The sequence below is a fragment of the Neovison vison genome, chromosome 2 (genome assembly GCF_020171115.1).
Source record: "Neovison vison isolate M4711 chromosome 2, ASM_NN_V1, whole genome shotgun sequence".
NCBI classification, from domain to species: domain Eukaryota; kingdom Metazoa; phylum Chordata; class Mammalia; order Carnivora; family Mustelidae; genus Neogale; species Neogale vison.
In genome coordinates this window covers 24341462-24363285 of record NC_058092.1, presented here as the reverse complement: position 1 = coordinate 24363285, position 21824 = coordinate 24341462, and the positions used below count along the sequence as shown (strand labels likewise).

At 51.8% G+C, this 21824-nt stretch overlaps 2 protein-coding genes across 2 annotated transcripts in view; one reads left to right on the top strand and one right to left on the bottom strand.

Annotated features, from left to right (window-relative positions):
- Window positions 1-3871: 3871 nt before the first annotated feature.
- Window positions 3872-6205, top strand: MARCKSL1 (MARCKS like 1). Its single transcript, XM_044236353.1, has 2 exons — window positions 3872-4115; window positions 4927-6205. Exons 1-2 carry the CDS (start codon window positions 4029-4031, stop codon window positions 5437-5439), a joined length of 600 nt encoding a protein of 199 aa, XP_044092288.1. The 5' UTR covers window positions 3872-4028; the 3' UTR covers window positions 5440-6205.
- Window positions 6206-6403: 198 nt separating this feature from the next.
- The window catches only part of HDAC1 (histone deacetylase 1), a 35545-nt gene continuing 20124 nt past the window's right edge, over window positions 6404-21824 (bottom strand). Inside the window, exons 3-14 of the mRNA XM_044237684.1 lie at window positions 20872-20989; window positions 14138-14212; window positions 12621-12759; window positions 12021-12162; window positions 10880-10972; window positions 9583-9691; window positions 9368-9508; window positions 8542-8650; window positions 8317-8447; window positions 7886-8038; window positions 7318-7366; window positions 6404-7040 (exon numbers count right to left, since the gene is read on the bottom strand). Coding sequence (XP_044093619.1) covers window positions 7013-7040; window positions 7318-7366; window positions 7886-8038; window positions 8317-8447; window positions 8542-8650; window positions 9368-9508; window positions 9583-9691; window positions 10880-10972; window positions 12021-12162; window positions 12621-12759; window positions 14138-14212; window positions 20872-20989 — 1287 coding nt within the window. The 3' untranslated portion in view covers window positions 6404-7012. The remainder of the gene's footprint in view (window positions 7041-7317; window positions 7367-7885; window positions 8039-8316; window positions 8448-8541; window positions 8651-9367; window positions 9509-9582; window positions 9692-10879; window positions 10973-12020; window positions 12163-12620; window positions 12760-14137; window positions 14213-20871; window positions 20990-21824) is intronic.

Genomic DNA, 21824 nt, shown 5'->3' with positions numbered 1-21824 from the left:
TCCCTGTGAGGTCACTAGCCAGACTTTGGGGCCTGGCCTTTGGCTCAGGAAACACGATCCGATGGCGTGTCTATGCGCTGCCTCCTGGATGTGCTCCTGAATGTTCCCCGGGCACTGCAGACTCAACAAGGCTCAATTCAGCCAGCCCTTCCCCACCCCCAGTTCTCTTACCCTCCATTTTCCTGTCTCAGTCCACGGATTCACTTGGCCAGCTGTCACCCACAACAGAAATGCAGGTGACAACCTGGCCACTCCCTTCTCCCGACTCTCCCAGCTCCCAACCCTGCAGCCAGCCAGTCACGGAGTCCTAGGGATCCTGTCTCCAGATTAGGCCTGTCTCTCCATCTCTACCCTTAACACAGGCTGGTCGCTGTTCCCACTTTGCCCTGCTCGAAACTTTTCCTCCATCTGTTCCCCATGCATGTGCCCCTCCATCCTGCAGCTGACAGAGCCCTTAGCTGACCCGGGTCTGGCTTTTGTTCTCCCCTTAAGGCACTGCCAGTCTCTCCCCATCGATGGGAAACCCCTGGGGGCAGGGGCCCCGCGTGACTCACAGCTGGTGCTCTGCGATTGTGAGCAGAAGGAGGAACTCTCAGCTTTGTGAGTATGAATCATGGAGCCCAACTTGTCACTGTACAGAGCAGCAAACTGAGGCCCAAGGAGTGACGACCAGCTCCCCATTACAGAGCAGGAGGAGGCCGACCTGGGGCCAGAACTAAGGACTCTTGGTTCAGCTGATGCTCCCCGGAAAGAGATGGGGTGGCTGGGGCTGGGAAGCAGGCCTTGCCAAGTCACCATTACGGGGCACTCCATGGGAACCAAGCCACTCTCTGAGGTCTCTTCCCCTCTCCCGGCCTGTGCAAGTGCTGGTCCCTGGCGAGAGAGGCCCAGCCCCCATTGCTGACTAGTCATGGCCCACTCACAGCTCACCTCGCATCAATCTGATCCCCACCGCAGGGCCCCCTCAAAGACCTCGAAGCGCCCCCGAACCTCCTTTATGGGGCCATGTTCTTTTCTGTCTTCCTCCCACCTTCAGCCCCACCCTTTGGCTCTCCTGACGTCCTGGGCTTCCTGCCTGCCAAGGAAACGCATTCCCTCCCACCCAGGAGGCTAGGAGCATCTCAGACTAGGGACAGGGGCTGAGGCCTCACCGGAGAACTGGGACACGCGGGGGGGGTTAATGTGAAAACATGGGGGTTCTAGTCTCTAGTCCCAGAGTTACCCTGTCCCTTCCTTCCTCCTTTCCCGGCCACTCTGTCCTGGCAACAGCCCATCCCTGAAAGGTTCCAACCACCGCAGCCTTGGTGACCCACTAAGGCACACGCAGCTGACAAACAACAAATTGCTACTTTCTCATCGACACACTCCTATTCTCTCACACAGCCTCACACACTCATAGTCATACACCCAATCACAGGCAGACACTGTCACCAACACACCATCTCAAGGACAGGCAGGCACACACCCAAAAAATCTTAGAGGCGCCAAGAGTCACCAAACCTCTCTCTCACAGCCTGACACAGCTGACAAAGATGCAAACTCACACAACCACAAACATGCACACCTGGTCACACACACACACACACACACAAAGTCTCTCACACACAGATACAGAGCGATACACAGTCACACACAGGGAGAAACAGACACACACAGTTGCACACGGGCCCCTGGAGACACAGAACAATGGGCGCATTGTCTGGCCTAGCAGCAGCTGGGGAGGAAGGAGCCACAGTGTGGACGGAGGAGGCCGTGGGGGCCGCTGTACCCCCCCCACTTCCACAGCATCCTAAGCGTCTTGCCTCTTCCAGAAGCCAGATGCTGCTGGGACCTGGGTTTACCGAGGGACTGGGCTCCCCGACGACCCTTCCCCAGCCTCCAGCGATGGCTGGTGGGAGAGGCAGAGCTCCCCTGTGGCCCAGGCTCCCTCTGGGGCTCTGGAAACTCAGGGTCCTTTAGTTCTGATGTTCCTCTCTCCTCCTGGGATTTGCCTGTCAGCCCCTCAGGGCAGAGCCCGGATGCTTGGGATCTGCTCCTAACCTCTGACCCCAAACCCTCTAGGACTCGCACAGCCTCCGTCTGAGCCCTGCCAGCCGGTGCGGGCAGCGCCTGGCAGCATTGTGGGCTCCCTATTGTGGTCGAGACAGAGATGCAGGTCACGAAGTCCATCCCTTAGTGGCAGTGGGTGAAGGCACCGTTCTGTCCGTGAGCGGCTGTGGGGCATGGTGGCCCTCCTATCCCAAAGCTGGTTCTTCTCACCTCCCACTCTGACCAGGCAGTCCCAGATCTCAATGGAGAATTTTTCCAGGGGCTTCCTCCTTGTCCCCACCTCATTTTAGTAGGTCTTTCCAAACCCCTTCTCCCCGTCAATTACTAGCATCTGCTGTGTGCCCTTTAACATGTCTCTTTCCCTTTCTGAACTTCAGTGTCCCAGTCTGAAAAATGGTGGTGGGGTAGGGGGGCTGTTAATGAGTCTTCTGTAGCTTCGGAGTAGCTGGAGGTTACAGGGGTGAGCACTGAATGTAGATGCCACCTCAGCCCTTCTCCGCCCCTCTGTGGTCAGATCTGTGGGGAGTTCCTGATTTCTCAGGCCCTGGGGTGTCTCCACACCTCACAGCCTCAGGCCTCCCAGGAGGCCTTACCCGTAGGAGGGAAGGAGGGAGGGAGGGAGGGACGTGCTGAGCTGTCCAGGACACAGCCTTGCTTTTGCAACACTTTCCTTCCTCCAGCCCCCATCCTCTTCCTCCTGGGGGCTGAGAGCAGGCAACCGGACACACATATCCGGGGCCAGTCAGGGCTCTGGGGTTCCCACAGACCTGTCCATACCAGGGGAAGGGGAAGGGGAAGTGGCAGGGGATTGGGGCTGGAGGGTCTCCCTCACTCTCAGGTGGGGCAGGAGGCTGGGCTGGGCAACCCTGGGGGCTGCCCTCCAGGGGCTGTCCCAGGAGCCTTGGTGATGTCCTTGCCCTCCACTAGAGTGTTTGAAGTTTTGTTGAATTCAGGTCTGGAGTTCCTCTGCCTGCTTGGGGAGCCCTGAGGTGGGGGATAGCTATGTTAACATCTCTGAGCCTCAGACTCTCCAGCTTTCACAAGGGGATGGGGAAGCCCTTCAAGGTCGCAGGACCGCCTTACCCGGGGCTTTGTAACGGGTCCAGGCTGAGGGCAGAAGGGACAGAGGTGAGCTGGTCTGTGGGGGCTCCGTGTGACTGGCTGCTAAGGGACCGGGAGGAGAGAGGAGGGATGGGCCTCACCAGTCTGACCAGTGACTTCGCGGTGGGCCAGACCCCCCATGCTGACCGGGGCAGGCAGGCAGGGACGTGGGTGGGACCTGTGACGGGTCTCCAGGCCTGGGGGGGCGGGTGCAGATCATCCCTGCGCGGGGCCCCGCGGCTTCTATGACCGCATTCTCCGTAGCATAACTCAGGACCAGCCCTCTGACGAGTCTGGGCATGTGAGCCCTTCGAAGAGTTCTAGGGGGAGACTGACAGGGGCTGTCAGTGCAGAACTACGGCGTTGGGGGCTGCTCCAGGTGCTGGGGGCGTCCACCCTGGGGGGTGGGCGTTGAGAGGAGAGAGTGATTGCTTTCCCTTTCCTCTAGAGCTCGCTTAACGACCTGCCTCTCCCCTTCCCACGTTGGACCCCACCCGTCCGGGGTAGGCTAGTGGGCTAGGGGTACCAGACCGCCGGCGTCGCCCACTGCGCCAGTGGAGCCCGGGACCTGAGCCCGCCTCTGCTCCTCGATTGGGCGCTCATTTAAATGTCCGGCCCCGCCCCGAGGTCGGGGCGCCTATATAAGGCGGCTCGGCGGGCGGCGGGCGGCATTCTGGCGCGGAGCGGAGCGGTGGCGGGCGCAGCTAGCGGGTCGGGCGCCGAGAGGGGGTGCAGCTCGGTTTCCCACCCCCCCCCGATACCCCTCCCCCTCAGGCTCGAGCCCCACCCCTCCGCCGGCCAGGCCGACCCGGCCGAACTATCCCCTGCGGCGCGAGCCCGGGGCGGTCCCGGGCGCCCCCCCCAGCAGACCCCCCATCATGGGCAGTCAGAGCTCCAAGGCTCCCCGGGGCGACGTGACCGCCGAGGAGGCAGCAGGCGCTTCCCCTGCTAAGGCCAACGGACAGGTGGGTGCGCTCGGCACGGCCCGACCTGGCCCCCTCCTCCCGTACCTCGCCCCCTCTGGGGCCCTGGGCCGGGGCCGCGCGCTTTGTCCGGCCCGGGACACGCGGCGCCCCCTCCCCCGCCCGGTCCCTTTGTTCTCGGCGCCGCAGCCCCCGCGGGCGAAGCGAGGGGAGGGGCGGGGAGGGGGCGCCGGCCCGGCCCCGCCGCCTTCTTTGTTTGCGGCCCCGGCCCCCGGCGCTGCCCCCGGCCGCCCCGAGTGCCGCGCGGGGAACAAAGGCGCTGCCGGGCCGCGCCAAGGGGGCGCCCAGGGGCCGCGGGGCGGGTTCCCGGGAGGGAGGGCACTCCACCCGCAGACCCGACCTCGGTGGCTCACGGCCTTTTTTTAGTGGGGAGTCGAGATGTGGGGAGAGCTGGGTGGGGGGCCGCTTGCACAAAGCGGGAGGCTGGGAAAATGGGCCGTCCAGGTGGGGAGAAGAGCGCCCCGTGGCGGCTTCCCGCCCGATGTCGGCTTGTTGGGCTCGCCCGCCTGCCGGGGATCGGCGGCGGCGAGCGGGTCCCCGCCGAATGGAGAGCGCGCCCCGGGGGAGGTGGGTGGGGGGCCACGGGACCCCAGCGCCTCCTGCCGGCCGCGGCCTCTGCGCGCTCGTGAGGACAGGAGGGAGATGTTTGACGGGATCCCGGTGTGGGTGAGGCTACAAGCAGCCTCCCGGATTGCAGAAGAATCGGGATCCCATTGCCTGGAAGAGGTCCGCGGCGGGCTGGGGGAGGAGGGGTAGAGCCCTGGCCCTCATTGCTGTCTCCTCTGCCCTGCAGGAGAATGGCCACGTGAAAAGCAATGGAGACTTATCCCCCAAGGGTGAAGGGGAGTCGCCCCCCGTGAACGGAACAGAGGAGGCAGCCGGGGCCACTGGCGATGCCATCGAGCCAGCACCTCCTAGCCAGGGCGCTGAGGTCAAGGGGGATGCCCCCGCCAAGGAGACCCCCAAGAAGAAGAAGAAATTCTCTTTCAAGAAGCCTTTCAAATTGAGTGGTCTGTCCTTCAAGAGAAATCGGAAGGAGGGTGGGGGTGATTCGTCTGCCTCCTCACCCACCGAGGAAGAGCAGGAGCAGGGGGAGATCGGTGCCTGCGGCGAGGAAGGCACAGCCCAGGAAGGGAAGGCTGTTGCCACCCCTGAAAGCCAGGAGCCCCAGGCCAAGGGGGCAGAGGCTAGTGCTGCCTCCAAGGGAGGAGACACAGAAGAAGAGGCAGGGCCCCAGGCTGCAGAGCCATCCACCCCCTCGGGGCCGGAGAGTGGCCCTACACCTGCCTGCGAGCAGAAGGAGTAGCTGGGTGGGGGCAGGTGGGTGATCTCTAAGCTGCAAAAACTGTGCTGTCCTTGTGAGGTCACTGCCTGGACCTGGTGCCCTGGCTGCCTTCCTGTGCCCAGAAAGGAAGGGGCTGTTGCCCCCTCCCAGCCACGTGCCCTCTCCTTTTCCCTCCTGTGGATTCTCCCATCATCCATCTGGCCTTCCTCTTAAGGCCAGTTGAGGATGGTCCCTTGCAGTTTCCCAAGTTAGGTTAGTGATGTGAAATTCTCCTGCCCCTGGCCCTACCTCTGCTGTCCCCACCCCTGAAGAAGGCAATTGCTGGTTTTCTTCCCCAGTTCTTTTCCAAGTAGGTTTTGTTTACTCCCCAAATCCCTGAGCCAGATGTGGGGTGCCTACACTCCCAAACCCTGAGTGTCCAGCCTTCCCCGCTGTTGAGTTTTTAGTCTCTTGTGCTGTGCCTAGTGGCACCTGGGCTGGGGAGGACACTGCCCCTGTCTAGGTTTTTATAAATGTCTTACTCAAGTTCAAACCTCCAGCTTGTGAATTGACTGTGTCTCTTTTTTGACTTGGTAAGCAAGTATTAGGCTTTGGGGTGTGGGGGGGAGGTCTGTAATGTGAAACAACTTCTCGTTGTCTTTTTTTTCCCCCTCCCATTGTTGTAAATAACTTTTAATGGCCAAACCCCAGATTTGTACTTTTTTTTTTCTTTTCTAACTGCTAAAACCATTCTCTTCCACCTGGTTTTACTGTAACATTTGGAGAAGGAATAAATGTCGTCCCTTTAGTAGTGCTTTTTAATGAGTGGTCTTCTGGGGGTAGGGCAAGAAAGATCGGTTAACCTCAACCCTTGAGGCGGGGATTAAGGTGAAGGGTAAGTCTGGGGTTGTTACATTGTTCAGGGAGTTGCCCAGGTTCTCATGGACACCAGAAGGGCACGGAAGTGGAATGGAAATCAACTCAGGGACACTGCTAGGACACAAACTCAGGAGGATGTAGAAATGTACCAATTTATTACAAAGATTCTCACGAAAATGAAAATAGTATCTCAAAAAGGATACTAGACCACCAATCTCCACCTGCAGAATTGGGTGAGGATAGAGGGCAGGCAGTGTGAGTTCCTTGGCTCACATGGGGCTAGTGGGGAAGGTATGATAACAGAACCAACCTAAAATGGCTGATGTTACCTTAAGGAGCCTGATTTGGGCAGGGGGCGAGGGGTGTCTCTGAAGACCCAACCACTCCTAGAATGCTCAGTAAGGGCACCTCTCCAAAGCTACTAAGCAGGCACTTGACATTTCAGGATTTTGTCCTATGGCTGCTTAAGAGTATGCCTTCCAGTCCCGGCACCCTTTATGGTTCAAAAGTAATAACTGGGGAAGGCTGGGTGGCAGCAAGGCAGCCACAGCCACTAAAAAAGCTCACTCTAACACGTGCCCTGGGCTCAGGGCCCTGGTTCCTGTCTAGTCCCAGGGGATATTTATATTTAATATATATTTATATAAATACACAGAGAAATAGAAAATATAAAATCTGAGGGCTTGTGGGAGGAAGGTGGGGAACTTGGCAGGAAGCCAGAACTGGAGAGGTCTGCTCAAGCCAACTTGACCTCCTCCTTGACCCTGTGGAGAGAGCAGAGACTGGCATGAGATAACAGCACCCCAGAGGCCTTGAGGCAAAAACATGGGGACAATGACTTCTATAGGACCCCAGCTGCCCAGGTGACTTGCTGAGAGCTGAGGCTTCCTAGCTCTGCCTAGAGCTGCAGAGACAGACAGACTGGTCCCTGAAAGAGGTCTTTGTAAGCTGCACCAGCTGTCCCTGTGCCTCCCCTCAGCATAGCGGACAAAGGGGCTGGTGCTCCAATGCTGGGGAGATAGCTGACAGCTCCTTCCTCACCCTTTGGCTTCTTGCTTCTCCTCCTTGGTTTTCTCCTCTTCTATGACTTCTAGAACAGAAGAGTGCAGGGATGACCAAGGGCTCCCCTCCAGAAAGACCCATGGAATCTTTACTTAGCCTAAAACCCCTTCCCCAACACTACAGCTCACTGGACATACAAAAGAGAGAAAAGCCCATCCCAGGTCCTCCCACTGAGCCCTGTTGAGAACAAACAGGTCGGACCGGTTTCCCAGCCTGCTAATGCCTGAACCTGGTGGGCGGAGGCAGCCCCCTGGGAAACTGGGGTGAAGTGCTGGGAAAAGGGCTTGGGTGGTATGTGAGAGCCACACTCCTGACCACGGGAAGCCCAGGCATGTCCCTGGCTTCGGAGCCTGGCAGGGCTCTCAATCAGCCAGTGGAGATGACAAATCGAGTTTCGTTCTTTTGTGGGGCCTGCTACTTCTGGGAGCTGAGGCTGAACCCGGCAGAAGGCAGGGCCTGAGTCGGCTCTCTCCTCCCAATGCCCTATACAGATCCTCCTCTGTGGTCTGGGGCTCAAGACCCAAGGCTGGGCATGACCCAAACCCACCTTTCTTCTCTTCTGGGTCTTTCTCTTTTTCATCCTCAGTTTTGACTCTCTTGGCTTTTTTGAAGTTGGAAGAGTTCTTGCGACCGCCTTCTCCTTCCTCATCAGAGTCGGAGAACTCTTCCTCGCAGGCAATTCGTTTGTCAGAAGAACAGACTGGGAGGCAATGTGGAATGTGGGTGAGACAGCAGGAGGTGAGCTTTACCTCAGGGTCTGTGCCCGGTGCTTCCCCGTGTGCCCTCTAAGAGACATCAAGGGAAGGGGAGTCCACGAAGAGGGGGAGGAAACTCAAGGAGTCCCTAAATTGTTCCAAGTCCTAGCACTTGGGTTTCCCAACAGATGGGTAGCTTGAGAGGAATGCGGAACCAACAGTGGTGGGAAGTCAGAGCTACCTACTGAGTGGGAAGGCACCGGCCCCGGGGTCTGGGTCTTACTTGAGATGCGCTTGTCAGGATCTTCTTCATCCTCGTCGCCACTCTCCTCAGGAATGGCGTCCTCAGGAATCACCTGCATTTGGACCCCCGGTGCATGGGGCAGCATTCTCAGGTTCTCAAACAGTCGCTGTCTGTGGCCAATGGTAGAGAGGGTGGCTGGGCTCTGGTTAGGGACAAACTAGAGCCTGGAATGTTCAGTCAGGGGGTGTCTGGGGATATACTCACTTGATCTTCTCCAGGTATTCATTGGTATTCTGGTTGGTCATATTGGAAGGACTGATGTGAAGTTTGAAATCTGGTCCAAAGTATTCGAAGTAGTCGTTGTACGGAAGCTCTAATTGGGGCAGGAGGTTAAGAGTCAAGAGACCTGGCTACCATGGGACCCTGAGAAAAGCATTTGTAGGTTTGTTTTTTTTTTTTTTTTTTCAAGATTTTATTTATTTATTTGACAGAGAGATCACAAGTAGGCAGAGAGGCAGGCAGAGAGAGAGAGAGAGGAGGAAGCAGGCTCCCTGCTGAGCAGAGAGCCCGATGCGGGCCTCGATCCCAGGACCCTGAGATCATGACCTGAGCCGAAGGCAGTGGCTTAACCCACTGAGCCACCCAGGCGCCCCAAGCATTTGTAGGTTTATCTGGAACCTACATCAGTCCAACCATCTAACAGAGTACTTGGCTACTTTATAGGGTTTCAGTCTTTTTAATGCCATTCTCCAGAAGAGAAGGCACAAGCCCCTGGTTTTGGAAAACTCAGGCAATGCTCACTGCGAGCACGTCCTCAATGACTACCCAGTTCCCCTATAGAGTAGAAATTCCAAAGCTATAAATAACCACTGATAATTTCATCTAGACCAGAAGCAAAAGGGAGGGAGGACAGGGTCCAAAAAGGACTCAGGGAAAACTGATGGTCTGACAATCACAAGTGAATAGGCAGGAAAATCAATGACAAGTATCAGAAGAGGAGAGGCCACATGGCCAATGGGAAAGGGCTCCTGAACTTGCAGACATCTGAGCTCCAGCTCTGCCCCACCCAACCTGGCCCTGGAGTTATTACCATTCGGGATCTCCGTGTCCAGGGCCACTGCTGTTTCATACGTCCAGCAGCGGGCCACGTTACGGATGGTGTAGCCGCCTCCTCCCAGCATCAGCATAGGCAGGTTGAAGCTCTTCACAAACTCCACACACTTGGCGTGCCCTTTGGTGGGAGAAAGGGGTTACAGGAGCACCCTGCAGGACCCGCCCACCCACCCCGATGCTCCACGGTCTCACCTTTGATGGTCAGATTGAAGCAACCTAACCGATCCCCAGACAAGGAGTCGGAACCACACTGTAAGACAACCGCACTGGGCTGGAACATCTCCATCACTTTAGATATGACCTAAAAGGACACATCCTGGTCACCACTGGCTTTAAGAAAAGTTATGTGATGCTCGGGGCTGCAAAGGGTGGGTGTAGTCCCTCTGCCCCCTATCATTCACTCCCACTTTTGCACTCTCCCTCATGCTGGGTGGTAAAGAGGGAACATCGGTCTGGGGCGCTTGTTTCCCTACTTGGGATTTCAGTTTTCCAATCTGAAAGGCTCTCCGAGATCCTTCTAGCTCTAGGAATGTTGAATCTAGAAGAGCCTCTTCATCTTTCCCTCAATCTTTCCCTTCTTTACTTTTATTGCCCCAACTCCAGTGCCACTTCTGACCCTGAGCTGCACCTGCCCTACACCTCGGTCCTACAGACTTTGAGCCTCATATCGTGAGGGAGGGCTTACTTTTGTCTTTCTCCTTCTGACAAGATTTTGAGGTTACCAGGACAAAGACCGTATCTTGGGCTTCGCTGTCACCCTTACTATGCAGCATACAGTAGGCACTTGACTACCTGAACTTTTTACATTAATACTCCAGTAATGGTTCCTTGTGGCTTGCAGGTGGAAGATTTAACTCCTCAGCTTGGCATTCAAGGCTCCCTTTGAAATACCGACCCCAGCATACATTTCTTACCACATCCTCCAACAGTCCTCCCACCCATCACACTGGCCTACACAAAGCTACGTACTGGCACCTTTGTGCTTCTGGAGTGCTGTTTGCCCTGCTGAACGCCATCCCCGCCCTCCAGCCTCCAGCTCCTACTTCACACAGACAAATCCTCATTTTTCAGAGTCCAGATCAAATATCACCACCTCTATGAAATCGGCTCTGACTACCCTCGCCCCAGCCCAGGCAGTGGTTTTTCTCCCACTCTTCTGTTCATCCTGCAAAAACAGTAATGACCGCACACTGTTGTGTGTGTGCCAGCCTCCCACGACATAGACTGTGAGGTCTTCAAGGGCATGATTTATGCCTTAGATAGTCTTGTCTCCAACAGAGGGCCCGACCCACAGAAGGCACCAATAAACACCTGGATGAATTTCGTTCCTCTAGCCGAGCACACAGCATATGAGCCACGGTCAAAACACATCTCCTTTCCCGACCAGCTTCTCAGGGAGGGAGAGGTTCCTGACGTATGCTGGGGTGCTCTGCTACCCCTCCCTTTGACTAAGCCCGACTGCAGCCCAGGTGGTGGATAAGCCACTTACCGGCTTGAAAATGGCCTCATAGGACTCGTCATCGATCCCATCTCGGAGCGGGTAGTTAACAGCATAATACTTGCCTTTGCCAGCCCCAATATCCTAATCAAGAGGAACATTAAAGTAAAACTGAAAGAGGAAGCTAAGAAGAGGTTCAAGGATGGGGGCTGGAAGGCTAAGGACAGGCAGTGGTTCTAAGAGCAAAAAGTGGGGCCCGTGAGCTGAGTCAGGGACAGAACAGGGGCCTCTTGGTTAATACCATCCCTTTCACGGGGAAGTCTAGCTCATTCCTCTGGGCACACCACTGAGCTCGTGCCCAGCCTGAGAACTATTCATGGAACCAGAGATGGACTATCCCACCCCACAGCACAAGACCTCCACCTTTGGACTGGGTCAGAGCTGCCAGTGGCTGGATCATAGAAATCACACCCACCCTGGGACAACCTTTTCCTCCCCAGAGAAGGTGGAAGAGTTCTTTAAAATTGGAAATACCCACTTATTCAAATGCTTGCCACAGCAAACAAATGAATTACTGCCACTTTTTCACCAGAGGGCTACCGCATGCCATAGGGCTGGTTTCATCTTCATGTTAATAGAAGCAGATATAACAACAGTTCAGTGAGTTTGCTTCTGAGGACTCTTATCCTGAGGTCTACTGACGGGCTTCACTAAGGGGAGGTGTCTAATTAACTATTCAATATCAGATACAAAACATTTCCGACACTTTCCTAGGGACAGAGCCCATAGCTTTCAGATAGGTGATCAAAGGGGAAGGTTAAGAACCCTTGAGATGGTCCATAAGGGTCCCAATTCCTAGCCCCCAGGAGAGAACCTGATGTTCTGGGGTTTTTTTGAACCTGATGTTTCTAGTCTAAAATTCAAGTCATATGGGACATCTGAGTACTGTAATGTAACTTCGTTATGGCCTGGAGGGACCTGCCATGCGACCCCTATCCCTCCAACCCTTCGGGCCCCATTGTTCCCTTCCTCCAGAATAAGGGAGGGAAGGAGACCTGAGCAGGTACACTACAACGGGCTATGGTGTTCTGAATGGCAGAAGAGGCAGGAAGTGGTTTCTGGTGACATGAGATAGGAGAGTTAGAGCTGGCAGCTGAGGGTGAGCTAGTAGGCCCCTGAAGGGAGTTCTCACCCGTAGGTCCCCAGTTCCTGGGAAGTACTCTCCGTATTTATGAAAGGACACAGTCATGACCCGGTCTGTGGTATAGAAGGCCTCTTCCACGCCATCGCCGTGGTGAATATCAATGTCAATATACAGCACCCTCTGGTGATACCTAGGATCAGAAGGGGGTCAGGGGTCTGGGGGCTCTCTGGGAATGGGACGCGCCAAGGGCGCCAGGTCCCAGCTTACCGGGCTGGCTGCCTCCCTCAGGTATCTCTAAGCACCAGAGACGTGGAAACTGGCTGAAGGAAGGTGGAAGAGCGGCAGGGTGTCTCCAGAGGCCTGACCAAGCCGACCAAGTCCGATCTTCCTACTCTACAGCCAGGGTCAACTCCAGCCACACAGGGACACTCTGGAGGCAGGATCTGAGCAGCGCCTGCCCCTGATCTTGCCGTGGGCTCAGATCAAACCAGGACCCCGTCAAGGAGAGGATGGCCAGAGACACTCAATGAACACATCCTAGCCAGCACACTGCTAGGAAAAGCAAACTAGGGAGGCAAGCCCGGGGGAGAGGGAAGTGGGAACCTGGCCTAAGGATCTCCTGCAAGAGACAAGGCCAGGCAGGCATACTTTAGCAGTTCCAGGATGGCCAAGACGATATCATTGACGTAACAGAAGCCAGATGCCTCAGACTTCTTTGCGTGGTGCAGGCCCCCGGCCCAATTCACAGCGATGTCCGTCTGTTGCTTATTAAGTTTCACAGCACTCGCTGGGTGTGGGAGAGTGAATGTAAGACTGTTAACAAGCCGTTCTCCCCCTTTCCCCAAGAAGCCCAGGAAGCCCGGTGAGAGGTGGGACCTATTCAACAATGGGACTGTATAATCCAAGGGTCAGTCCTCTCCCTCCCTCCCTTCCTCTTCCAGCAGGGAGTAGATATGACACTGGCTACTCTCAACAACTTTTTCCCAAACGGAGGGTGGTAAACCATCAGTAAGCCTTAGAGCTGGTTTAGTGGGTCATGACTAGTGTGTGTGTGTGTGTGTGTGTGTGTGTGTGTTAAACAAAACAAACTAAGATAAAATGACAGTAAAGGTAACTGCTCTCTCCTGTAAAACTGGCTTCAGAGCGAGAACGTGTGTGCATGACCTTGACTGCAAGTGTCAATGTATTTCTTACTGGGGTTCATGGTCAAAAAACGGTGAAGATACTAGCGGTATTAGGAGCTCAAAGTACAAACAGGCCCAGAAGTGAGAGAAATACACACTTGTGTATTCAGGTGCGTGTACGGCAGTGTAACCACAACAGCAATAAAAACACGGAATGAGCCAAGTGATCCAATAAAAGGGGACTGATTATATATCAACCAAAGTTGGCCCATAATGTGGAATAATCACATAGCCACTAGGCATTATGCTATAGACTATGTGAGCTAAAGAACTTTTAAAGATTTACTAAGTAAAAGATGCAGACACAAAACTATATGCATGTGACACATTTTTGTAAAATACAGACGTACATGTTATATCCAGATATATACATACAGAAAAAAGAATGGATATACAAACACCAAAATGGTAATAACGATTATTCACGGACAGCATGATTGTGGGCAATTTTTTCCTGAGACGATCTGAGATGATACTGGGAGCCGAGTGAAAGGGGAGAGGACAGAAAACAATGATCATAGGAAAATAAATATTTGTTAAGAAAGGGTTGAGTAATCATAGAGGTAATCTAGGAGTTAATAATGGAAGTGGGAGATATGTGGGGAGTATTTCTGACCTCTAAAGGTGATTACTATGGTCTTTTGTAAGACACAGATGATGACACTTCCCATTTTTAAAGCACTTTGCAGTTTGCAAACTGCTTCTATGTACAGCATCTCCACAACTCCATGCGGTCTGCAGGGAATTCCAGGGTGTAAGATCTCTTGGTAGGAGAGAACAGTCAAGGACACTCGTCAGTACCCTGTCAGAGACTGAACCTGGGCTGGGACTAAACCAGAGGGTATTTTAAAGACCTAAGGTAAAAACTCATAGGACCATTTTACATGGTCACCGATCAGCCCTACTGGAACAGCGGCCCAAAAGGCAGACCTCACTAGTACAACCCAGCACAGGCCACGAGGAGGGAATTATATTCCTTACCCACAGAGCCACCAGTAGATAACTGACAGAACTCAAACAGGCCATCGAATACTGGACAGTCCTCACCGACGTTGACTTAAAAGACATAAGACAAAGGTTAGTTTCCAAAATTCCTTTGTTCTTTATTTACATACTTATGAGCCTGTGGGGGCGGGGTGGGGGAGGGAATATAGAATTTGGGTTCAGGAGGCTTGTGTTCTAGTCCAGGCTCTATCTCTCACTGGTTTTGTGATTGGGCCAAATCATTTAACTTCCCAGAGCTTTGGCTCATTACCTTTAACTAGCAATCATGATACCTGCCTCACCTAACCACTGAGAAGATGAACAGAAATCTTTATGGGGAAGAGCATAGCCAGTGAGTACTTAGAAAATGTTGGCTCTTTCCTTTTTTTTTTTTTTAAGATTTTTTTTTATTTATTTATTCGACAGAGAGAGAGATCACAAGTAGGCAGAAAGGCAGGCAGAGAGAGAGGAGGAAGCAGGCTCCCTGCCGAGCAGAGAGCCCAATGTGGGACTCGATCCCAGGACCCTGAGATCATGACCTGAGCCGAAGGCAGCGGCTTAATCCACTGAGCCACCCAGGCGCCCCTGTTGGCTCTTTCCTTGAGGGAGAAAAGCGGAGCTGCTTATTCCTGGGTTTGTTCCAGATCTCTCTCCAGCTGACCAACAAGGCAGGGAAGAACTGAGACCTGTGTAACCCATCATCCACTGAATGCTTAACAGTGTGCCAGACGCTGTGCTAAAGGCTTTAAATTCCTTATGCCCCTCATCCTCACGTAACCTTCTCCTTCTGACCTTCTGAGCCAGGCTTTGGTCTTACTTTACAAATGAGGAAACCTGCTCAGAGAGGTGAACGGCTAGTAAATAGCAGAGGCAATATTTAAGCATTGGTCCGCCTGCCCTAAAAGCCCATGAAAATGCACTCTGGCCTTCTTCCCAATAATCTCATGTACAGTCTCATTTAGTCCTTGTCACAACCCCATGAGCTGGGCAGGACACATCCACCCCACCGTCCACAGGGACAAACAGATCCCGAGCATTAAGTGACCAGCCCACTGTCCTATAAGCAGAGTGGCAGAGACAGAATCAGGGTCCAGGTGTCTCAACTCCCACAGTTCAGTGCTCTCTCTACTACACCTCTGAGTGACAACTGGAGTCAGGTTATTTCAGACCCAAAGGGGCAAAAAGCACAAACTAAAGCGTAATGAGGAAACACATGCAAACAGTGATGCAAATGAACTGAGAGGCAGGAAGGGAAGTGCATCTGAGGGCCGTGGAGTCACAGGGCGAGAGAGGAACCTTAGGGCTCCAAGTCTCCTCTCCCAGAAAAGGCAACTGCTAGGGGCGCCTGGATGGCTCAGTCAGTGCAGCATCCTACTCTTGGTTTCGGCTCAGGGTTGGCTCAGGGTTGTAAGATCAGGCTCCATGCACAGCAGGAGGGGTTGTTTGAGATTCTCTCCCTCTCCTTCCCCCCTCCCCTCCCCTCCTCAGACTCAGGCTCTTTCTCTCTCTCAAATAAATAAAATCTTTAAAAAAAAAAAAAAAAAAAAAGGAAACTACTGAGACATGAACGATACACAGGAAATTAGTGTAGGCTATTCCTTGCCCCAGCCTTCCTACTGTACCTGCTGCTATCAGCCGGGGTTCCCCAAGTCGAGCAGGGAGGAGCCCTGGGAGGAAGAGGGTAGCAGAGCCTGGCTCGGACTGTGGTAACCTTCGGAGAGACAGCTGAAGCTCAAAGTGTGCGATAACTACAAGTGTTACTAACTCTGGCACTGCCCTGAACTTGGAGGGTGCCCCACCAAGACAAGTGCTCTGAGGAAGGATGGCCCACACAAGGGGGTGAGCAACAGTACCTGGCTCTCACCCCCACTGCCCGGGTAAACACTGGGAGGCTGTGTCAATAAGAACTTTGGTCGCTGGAGCCAGGCTCTTTATCCACTGGCAACCAAATGCCCCTTCCAGCTGCTTCCTGCCTCACTGGGTTTGGCCTGCCTAGATTGCCAGAGTTTTGCTTAAACCCCCATTTGGGATGTGGAGCCACCATGGGAAGAAATGGTTGTTTTATCTGTTTTTGTTGTTGTTATTATTTTTAAGTAAGTTTTTTTTTTTTAAAGATTTTTTTTTTAATTTATTCATATGACAGAGATCACAAGTAGGCAGAGAGGCAGGCAGAGAGAGAGAGAGAGAGAGAGAGGAGGAAGCAGGCTCCCTGCTGAGCAGAAAGCCCAATATGGGGCTCGATCCTAGGACCCTGGGACCATGACCAGAGCCGAAGGCAGAGGCCCTAACCCACTGAGCCACCCAGGCGCCCCTTAAGTAAGTTTTATATCCAATGTGAGGCTGGAACTCATGACCCCAAGACAGAGTTGTGTGCTCTACTGACTGAGCCTGCTGGGTGCCACAAGAAATGGTTGTTTTAGATAGGAGAAAAAAGTATTTTCCTTCAGGCCCCAAACCAACATGTGGCTCAAATGGCCAGCCCATCATGCTCAGTTCAACAAGCTGTGTGATTGGAGATGGAAAGGGGGCAACTGGGAGGCAGTCCCTCACTTGGGCTAATGCATGAAATGAGAGAGGAGTTTTCTATGGGTTTCTCTCTTTCCACTATAAATACGTTTCTTATTCTTAGGCTGGCGTTAGGCTGAAGGGAGCAACACTGGGTGAGAGAAGGGAGAGTGGAGGGAGATGGAGAAGGCAGTAAAAAACACACTGCACAAAGACATGCATGGATTAACAGGGACTCAGGAGAGGCCTTACCCCACTGTGGTGCTATGAGGGGGTGGGTGGTAGGACAGAAAGGGTGTGTGATCAAGGGGAGGCATCCTGGGGTTTCAACTATATTGGTAATGTTTTCTTTCTTAGAACAAAAACCAGTAGTGGGGTACTTGAATTTTCATTCTATTACTTTTTTTTTTTTAATTTATTTATCAGAGAGAGAGAGAGAGGGAGAGCTAGTGAGCACAGGCAGACAGAATGGCAGGCAGAGGCAGAGGGAGAAGCAGGCTCCCTGCTGAGCAAGGAGCCCGATGTGTGACTCGATCCCAGGATGCTGGGATCATGACCGGAGCCGAAGGCAGCTGCTTAACTAACTGAGCCACCCAGGCGTCCCTCATTCTATTACTTTTTATACTTTCGTGTGTGTGTCTGAAATATTTTGCATGCTATTTATTTATTTAAAAATACTCCAGAATTAGGAAACGAGTTCCATTCTCCAGCCTACCACTACTTTGCTGGGTGACCCTGGGAAAGTAATTTTGCCCCAGTTTATATATCTAAAAAATAGATGATTATGCCTCCAAATTTTGCCACCACAATTCTCCTTTATCATTTGTCCACCACATTTCATATTCTGATAAACTACCAGAAAAAAAGAAAAAAAATTGCATTTTTTAACGTTTGAACAAATTTTATTTATTTACTATTATTTTTAAGAAGGCCTGAGCCCTGGGATGCCTGGGTGGCTCAGTCGGTTAAGCATCTGCTTTCAGCTCAGGTCACAGTCCCGGGGTCCTGGGATCAAGGACTCTTTGGGCTCTTTGCAAGCAGCCTGCTGCTCCCCCAGCTTGTGCGCTCTCTCTCTGACAAACGAATATATAAAATCTTGAAAAAAAAAAAAAGAGAAGAAGAAGAAGGCCTGAGCCCAATAGGCCACGAGCTCCCCAGGAGGCAAAGGCTAGCTGGTAGGGGACCGACTGCAAGTGGGCAGATCACACCAGGCTGTCAGGGAGCCTACTGTACATAATGGTCCCATTTTAACTAATTATTGGCTCAGACCTTCTGATCAAGGTTCTCAAAATCTCAAAATGACCACAGAACATTTATTACATTCTAGCTAAGAGCAAGGAAGCCTAACTTACTTAGTTTTTTACATGTATAACTTCCTAGAGTAGGTGTTAGCTCTCACATCCCTGTTACTGTCTCTGTAGATACCCCTGGTTACACAGTGCTTCACAAAGTGACAGCTTTCTATGACTCTATGAATCAAGTCAGGGAGGCGCCTAAAGTCCTTAGAGAAGGGACTTCTTCAATGAGAGAAAATCCCAGACTTAATTTTTTTTTTTTAAAAAAAGATCTTATTTATTTATTTGACAGAGAGGGAGAGAGAGATCACACATAGGCAGAAAGGCAGGCAGAGAGAGAGGGAAGCAGGTTCCCCACAGAGCAGAGATCCTGATGCAGGGCTTGATCCCAGAACCCTGAGATCATGACCTGAGCTGAAGGCAGAGGCTTAACCCACAGAACCACCCAGGTGCTCTGCAAACCTAATTTTTATTTATTTATTTATTCTTTTAAAGATTTTAGTTATTTATTTGACAGAGAGAGATCTCAAGTAGGCAGAGAGGCAGGCAGAGAGAGAGGGGGAAGCAGGCTTTCCTCTAAACAGAGAGCCTGATGTGCGGCTCAATATCAGGACCCTGAGATCATGACCTGAGCCAAAGGCAGAGGCTTTAACCCACTGAGCCACCCAGGTGCCCCCAAACCTTATTTTTAAATGCACAATCTTAGAACGCTAATTTCAGGAAAACTGGAACAAACTGGGAGCCAGAACCAAACCTGGGTATTCCTCAGAGCCTAATATTTTATGTCTGCCTTGATAGATTTGAAAATAATGAAAGCTGGGACACCTGGGTGGCTCACTTGGTTAAGTGTGGGCCCTTGGCTTAGATCCTGATCCCAGGGTCCTGGGATCTAGTCCCACATTGGGCTCCTTGCTCAGCAGGGACCCTACTTCTCCCTCTGCCTACCACTTCCCCTGCTTATGCTCTCTTTCTCTCATTCTCTGACAAATAAATAAAATCTTTGAAAAAAATGAAAGTAATATGTCATCATAGCAAAAATTACTATTCATTGACAGTCCATGCTATCTCACTTATCCCCCCCAACTTCCACTATGAAATAGGCACTATTATCTTTCTTTCTTTCTTTTTTTTTTAAGATTTATTTATTTGAGAGAGAGAAAAGAGCATGCATGAGGAAGGGAGTGGGAGAGGAAGAAAGACAAGCAGGTCAGGGAGCTTCACGGGGAGCTCAATCCCAGGATCCTGGATCATGATCTGAGCTAAAGGCAGACGCTTAACTAACAGAGCTACCCAGGACCCCCTGTCTTCCTTTTAAAGAAGAGAAAACAGAGGTCCCTGGGTGGTGCAGTCAGTTAAGCACCCGACTCTTGATTTTGGGTCAGGTCATGATCTCAGGATCATGAGATCAAGCCCTGCATCTGACTCTGGGCTCTGGGATCCATACTTAGTAGCAGAGTCTGCTTGAGATTCTCCCTCTTCCTCTGCCCCTCCCCCGTGCACAAGCACTCTCTCTCTCTAAAATAAATAAATAAATCTTTAAAGCTAAATAAATAAGAAGAGAAGATGAGGCTCAGAGAGGCTAGGGACTTGCTTAAGAACACACAGCAGCGGAGTGGCAAATGAACGGATTCAAACCAAGACATCAAAGCTCATTTTCTTGCTTCAACACCAAGTTGCTTCTCCAATGAGAATTCTCTCTGCTGACAGTAGAGCCTGATCACTGACCTAAAAAGGTTATGAGAAGCACTAAAGCCATCTAGAGCAAAGGAAGGCATTTGTCTCATCTTGGAAGCAATAAGATCTTGTCAATTCGAAGAGCAAACACTGCACTTGGAGGGGACAGCAGCTCCTGGAGTTGTAGGTGGTAAAGAAGCTTGATGCTTTAAAAAATGTCTCTGTGGTTCTGTAACCATTACAACTACACAATTATTGTAACAAATAAACTTTCTGCCTTGTGGCCAGTATAGCAAGTGCCACAGACTTGCTGATATTTCAAAATAAGCTGTTATGAGCTAATCAAAACTTCTTCTGGACAATGTTGTTTCATTGTTTCATTTTATGAGATTGTAGGTGCTGAGAGAGAATTTCTAAAAGAACACAAGGGAGAAGTCAGATATGAGAGTTTTCTCCCAAATTTCAACACATTTTCTCCCACAGCTGAAATAGTCCCCATGATTCCTACAAACTGAGTGTAGCTTCTGAGATGCCACCTGCTCTGTGTTTGAGTCTCAGGACGCAGAAGGAGAATCACCTCAACTCAAAGATCACATCATCTAGAGTCTAAATAGCCACTTGATTCTCAATTACTGCTCACAAAGTGAGAGCAGTTATACTTGTACGGGATGACACCCAGTCTATTTTGCAAAAGAAAACTCTAAGGGGAAGTGACTCGCCGGGTCAGTGAGGAGTCAGAGCGCGGCTTGTATCTCCTGTGTCCCTCTCCCCAGGTCAGTGCTCTTTCCATCGCAACATTTACAGTTTCCTCGGCACAGTGTTGTGAACCGAACTAGACAAAGATCAAACTCTATTCTTCATACTCAAGATACAAGGAAAACTGAGGGCGCCTGCGTGGCTCAGTGGGTTAAAGCCTCTGCCTTCAGCTCAGGTCATGATCTCAGGGTCCTAGTATTGAGCCCAGCATCAGGCTTTCTGCTCAGCAGGGAGCCTGCTTCCCCCCATCTCTCTGGCTGCCTCTCTGCCTACTTGTGATCTCTCTCTCTGTCAAAAAAAATAAATAAAATCTTAAAAAAAAAAATAAAAGGAAAACTAGACTTGAGAAAAAAAAAAGCAGCACTTCAGCCTCCTTGAGGCACAGGAAATCAGGTGTCGGCTGAATGGGAGCTACGAGGGAAGGCAGGGCTGCGGACCTCGGCGATTCTAAGGCAGACCCAAGTGGGGCTTCTCAAGGAAGGAGGAACAGAACGGACTTACATCTCTGCATCTGCTTGCTGTACTCAGACATGTTATCTGGGCGGATGGAGCGCAAGAATTTAATGTAGTCGTCACTGTGGTACTTGGTCATCTCCTCAGCATTGGCTTTGTGAGGGCGCTAGAGGGCAGAGGGGAGAGAGGACACGTTATTCTGACCACGGCCAGTCTTCACTGAATCTACTCTAACACCTGTATCTGCCCAGCACTGAGCTGGGTGCTGTAAAGGTTAACAAGCAATGACTGATTAGATTAAGGCCTCCAGAACTTAAGATCTAATTAGGCACAGAAGATTATCAAAGGAGATTCAGGATCAGAAGACCCTGACTGTCACTCTGGCTCTGTTGCTTAGGCAAGTCTCTAGTGAGCCTCAATTTTCTCAGTTACTAAATAGGGACAACTTCTACCTCACAGGGATCGTGAGAATTGGATGAGATGTTAAATCTCTTTGTAAACTGTGAGGCACTTTATAAATTCTTATTTCTTTTTAGTACTAAGTATAACAATATATAGTTATGGGCCAAATGGCTCAAGAGGTTGAAAAAAAGGGGTAACTAGTAGTAACTGAAATAGAAGTCTTATAAACCATCATCACACCAACAATTCTGATCATACCCTCCCCGCTGAAGCTTCCTTGACATGGTAATTTCGGGATTATCCTAACATTCTGATTCATCTTGCCCTATTTTGAAAAAGTCTCTTCTCGGGATGCCTGGGTGGCTCAGTAAGTTAAGTGTCTGACTTTGGCTCAGGTCATGATCCAGGGTTCAGGGATCAGGCTCCTTGCTCAGCAGGGAGCCTACTTCTCCCTCTGCCTGCAGCTCCCCCTGCTTGTGTGATCTCTCTGACAAGTAAATAAATAAACCTTTAAAAAAAAAGAAAAATTGTCTTCTTGGGACACCTGGGTGGCTCAGTCCGTTAGGCATCTACCTTCAGCTCAGGTCATGATTTCAGTA

Coding starts and splice junctions, on each gene's coding strand:
- MARCKSL1 (XM_044236353.1), top strand. CDS start 4,029: ATGGGCAGTCAGAGCTCCAAGGCTCCCCGGGGCGACGTGACCGCCGAG. Junction 4,116..4,926: donor CTGCTAAGGCCAACGGACAG/GTGGGTGCGCTC, acceptor TCTGCCCTGCAG/GAGAATGGCCACGTGAAAAG.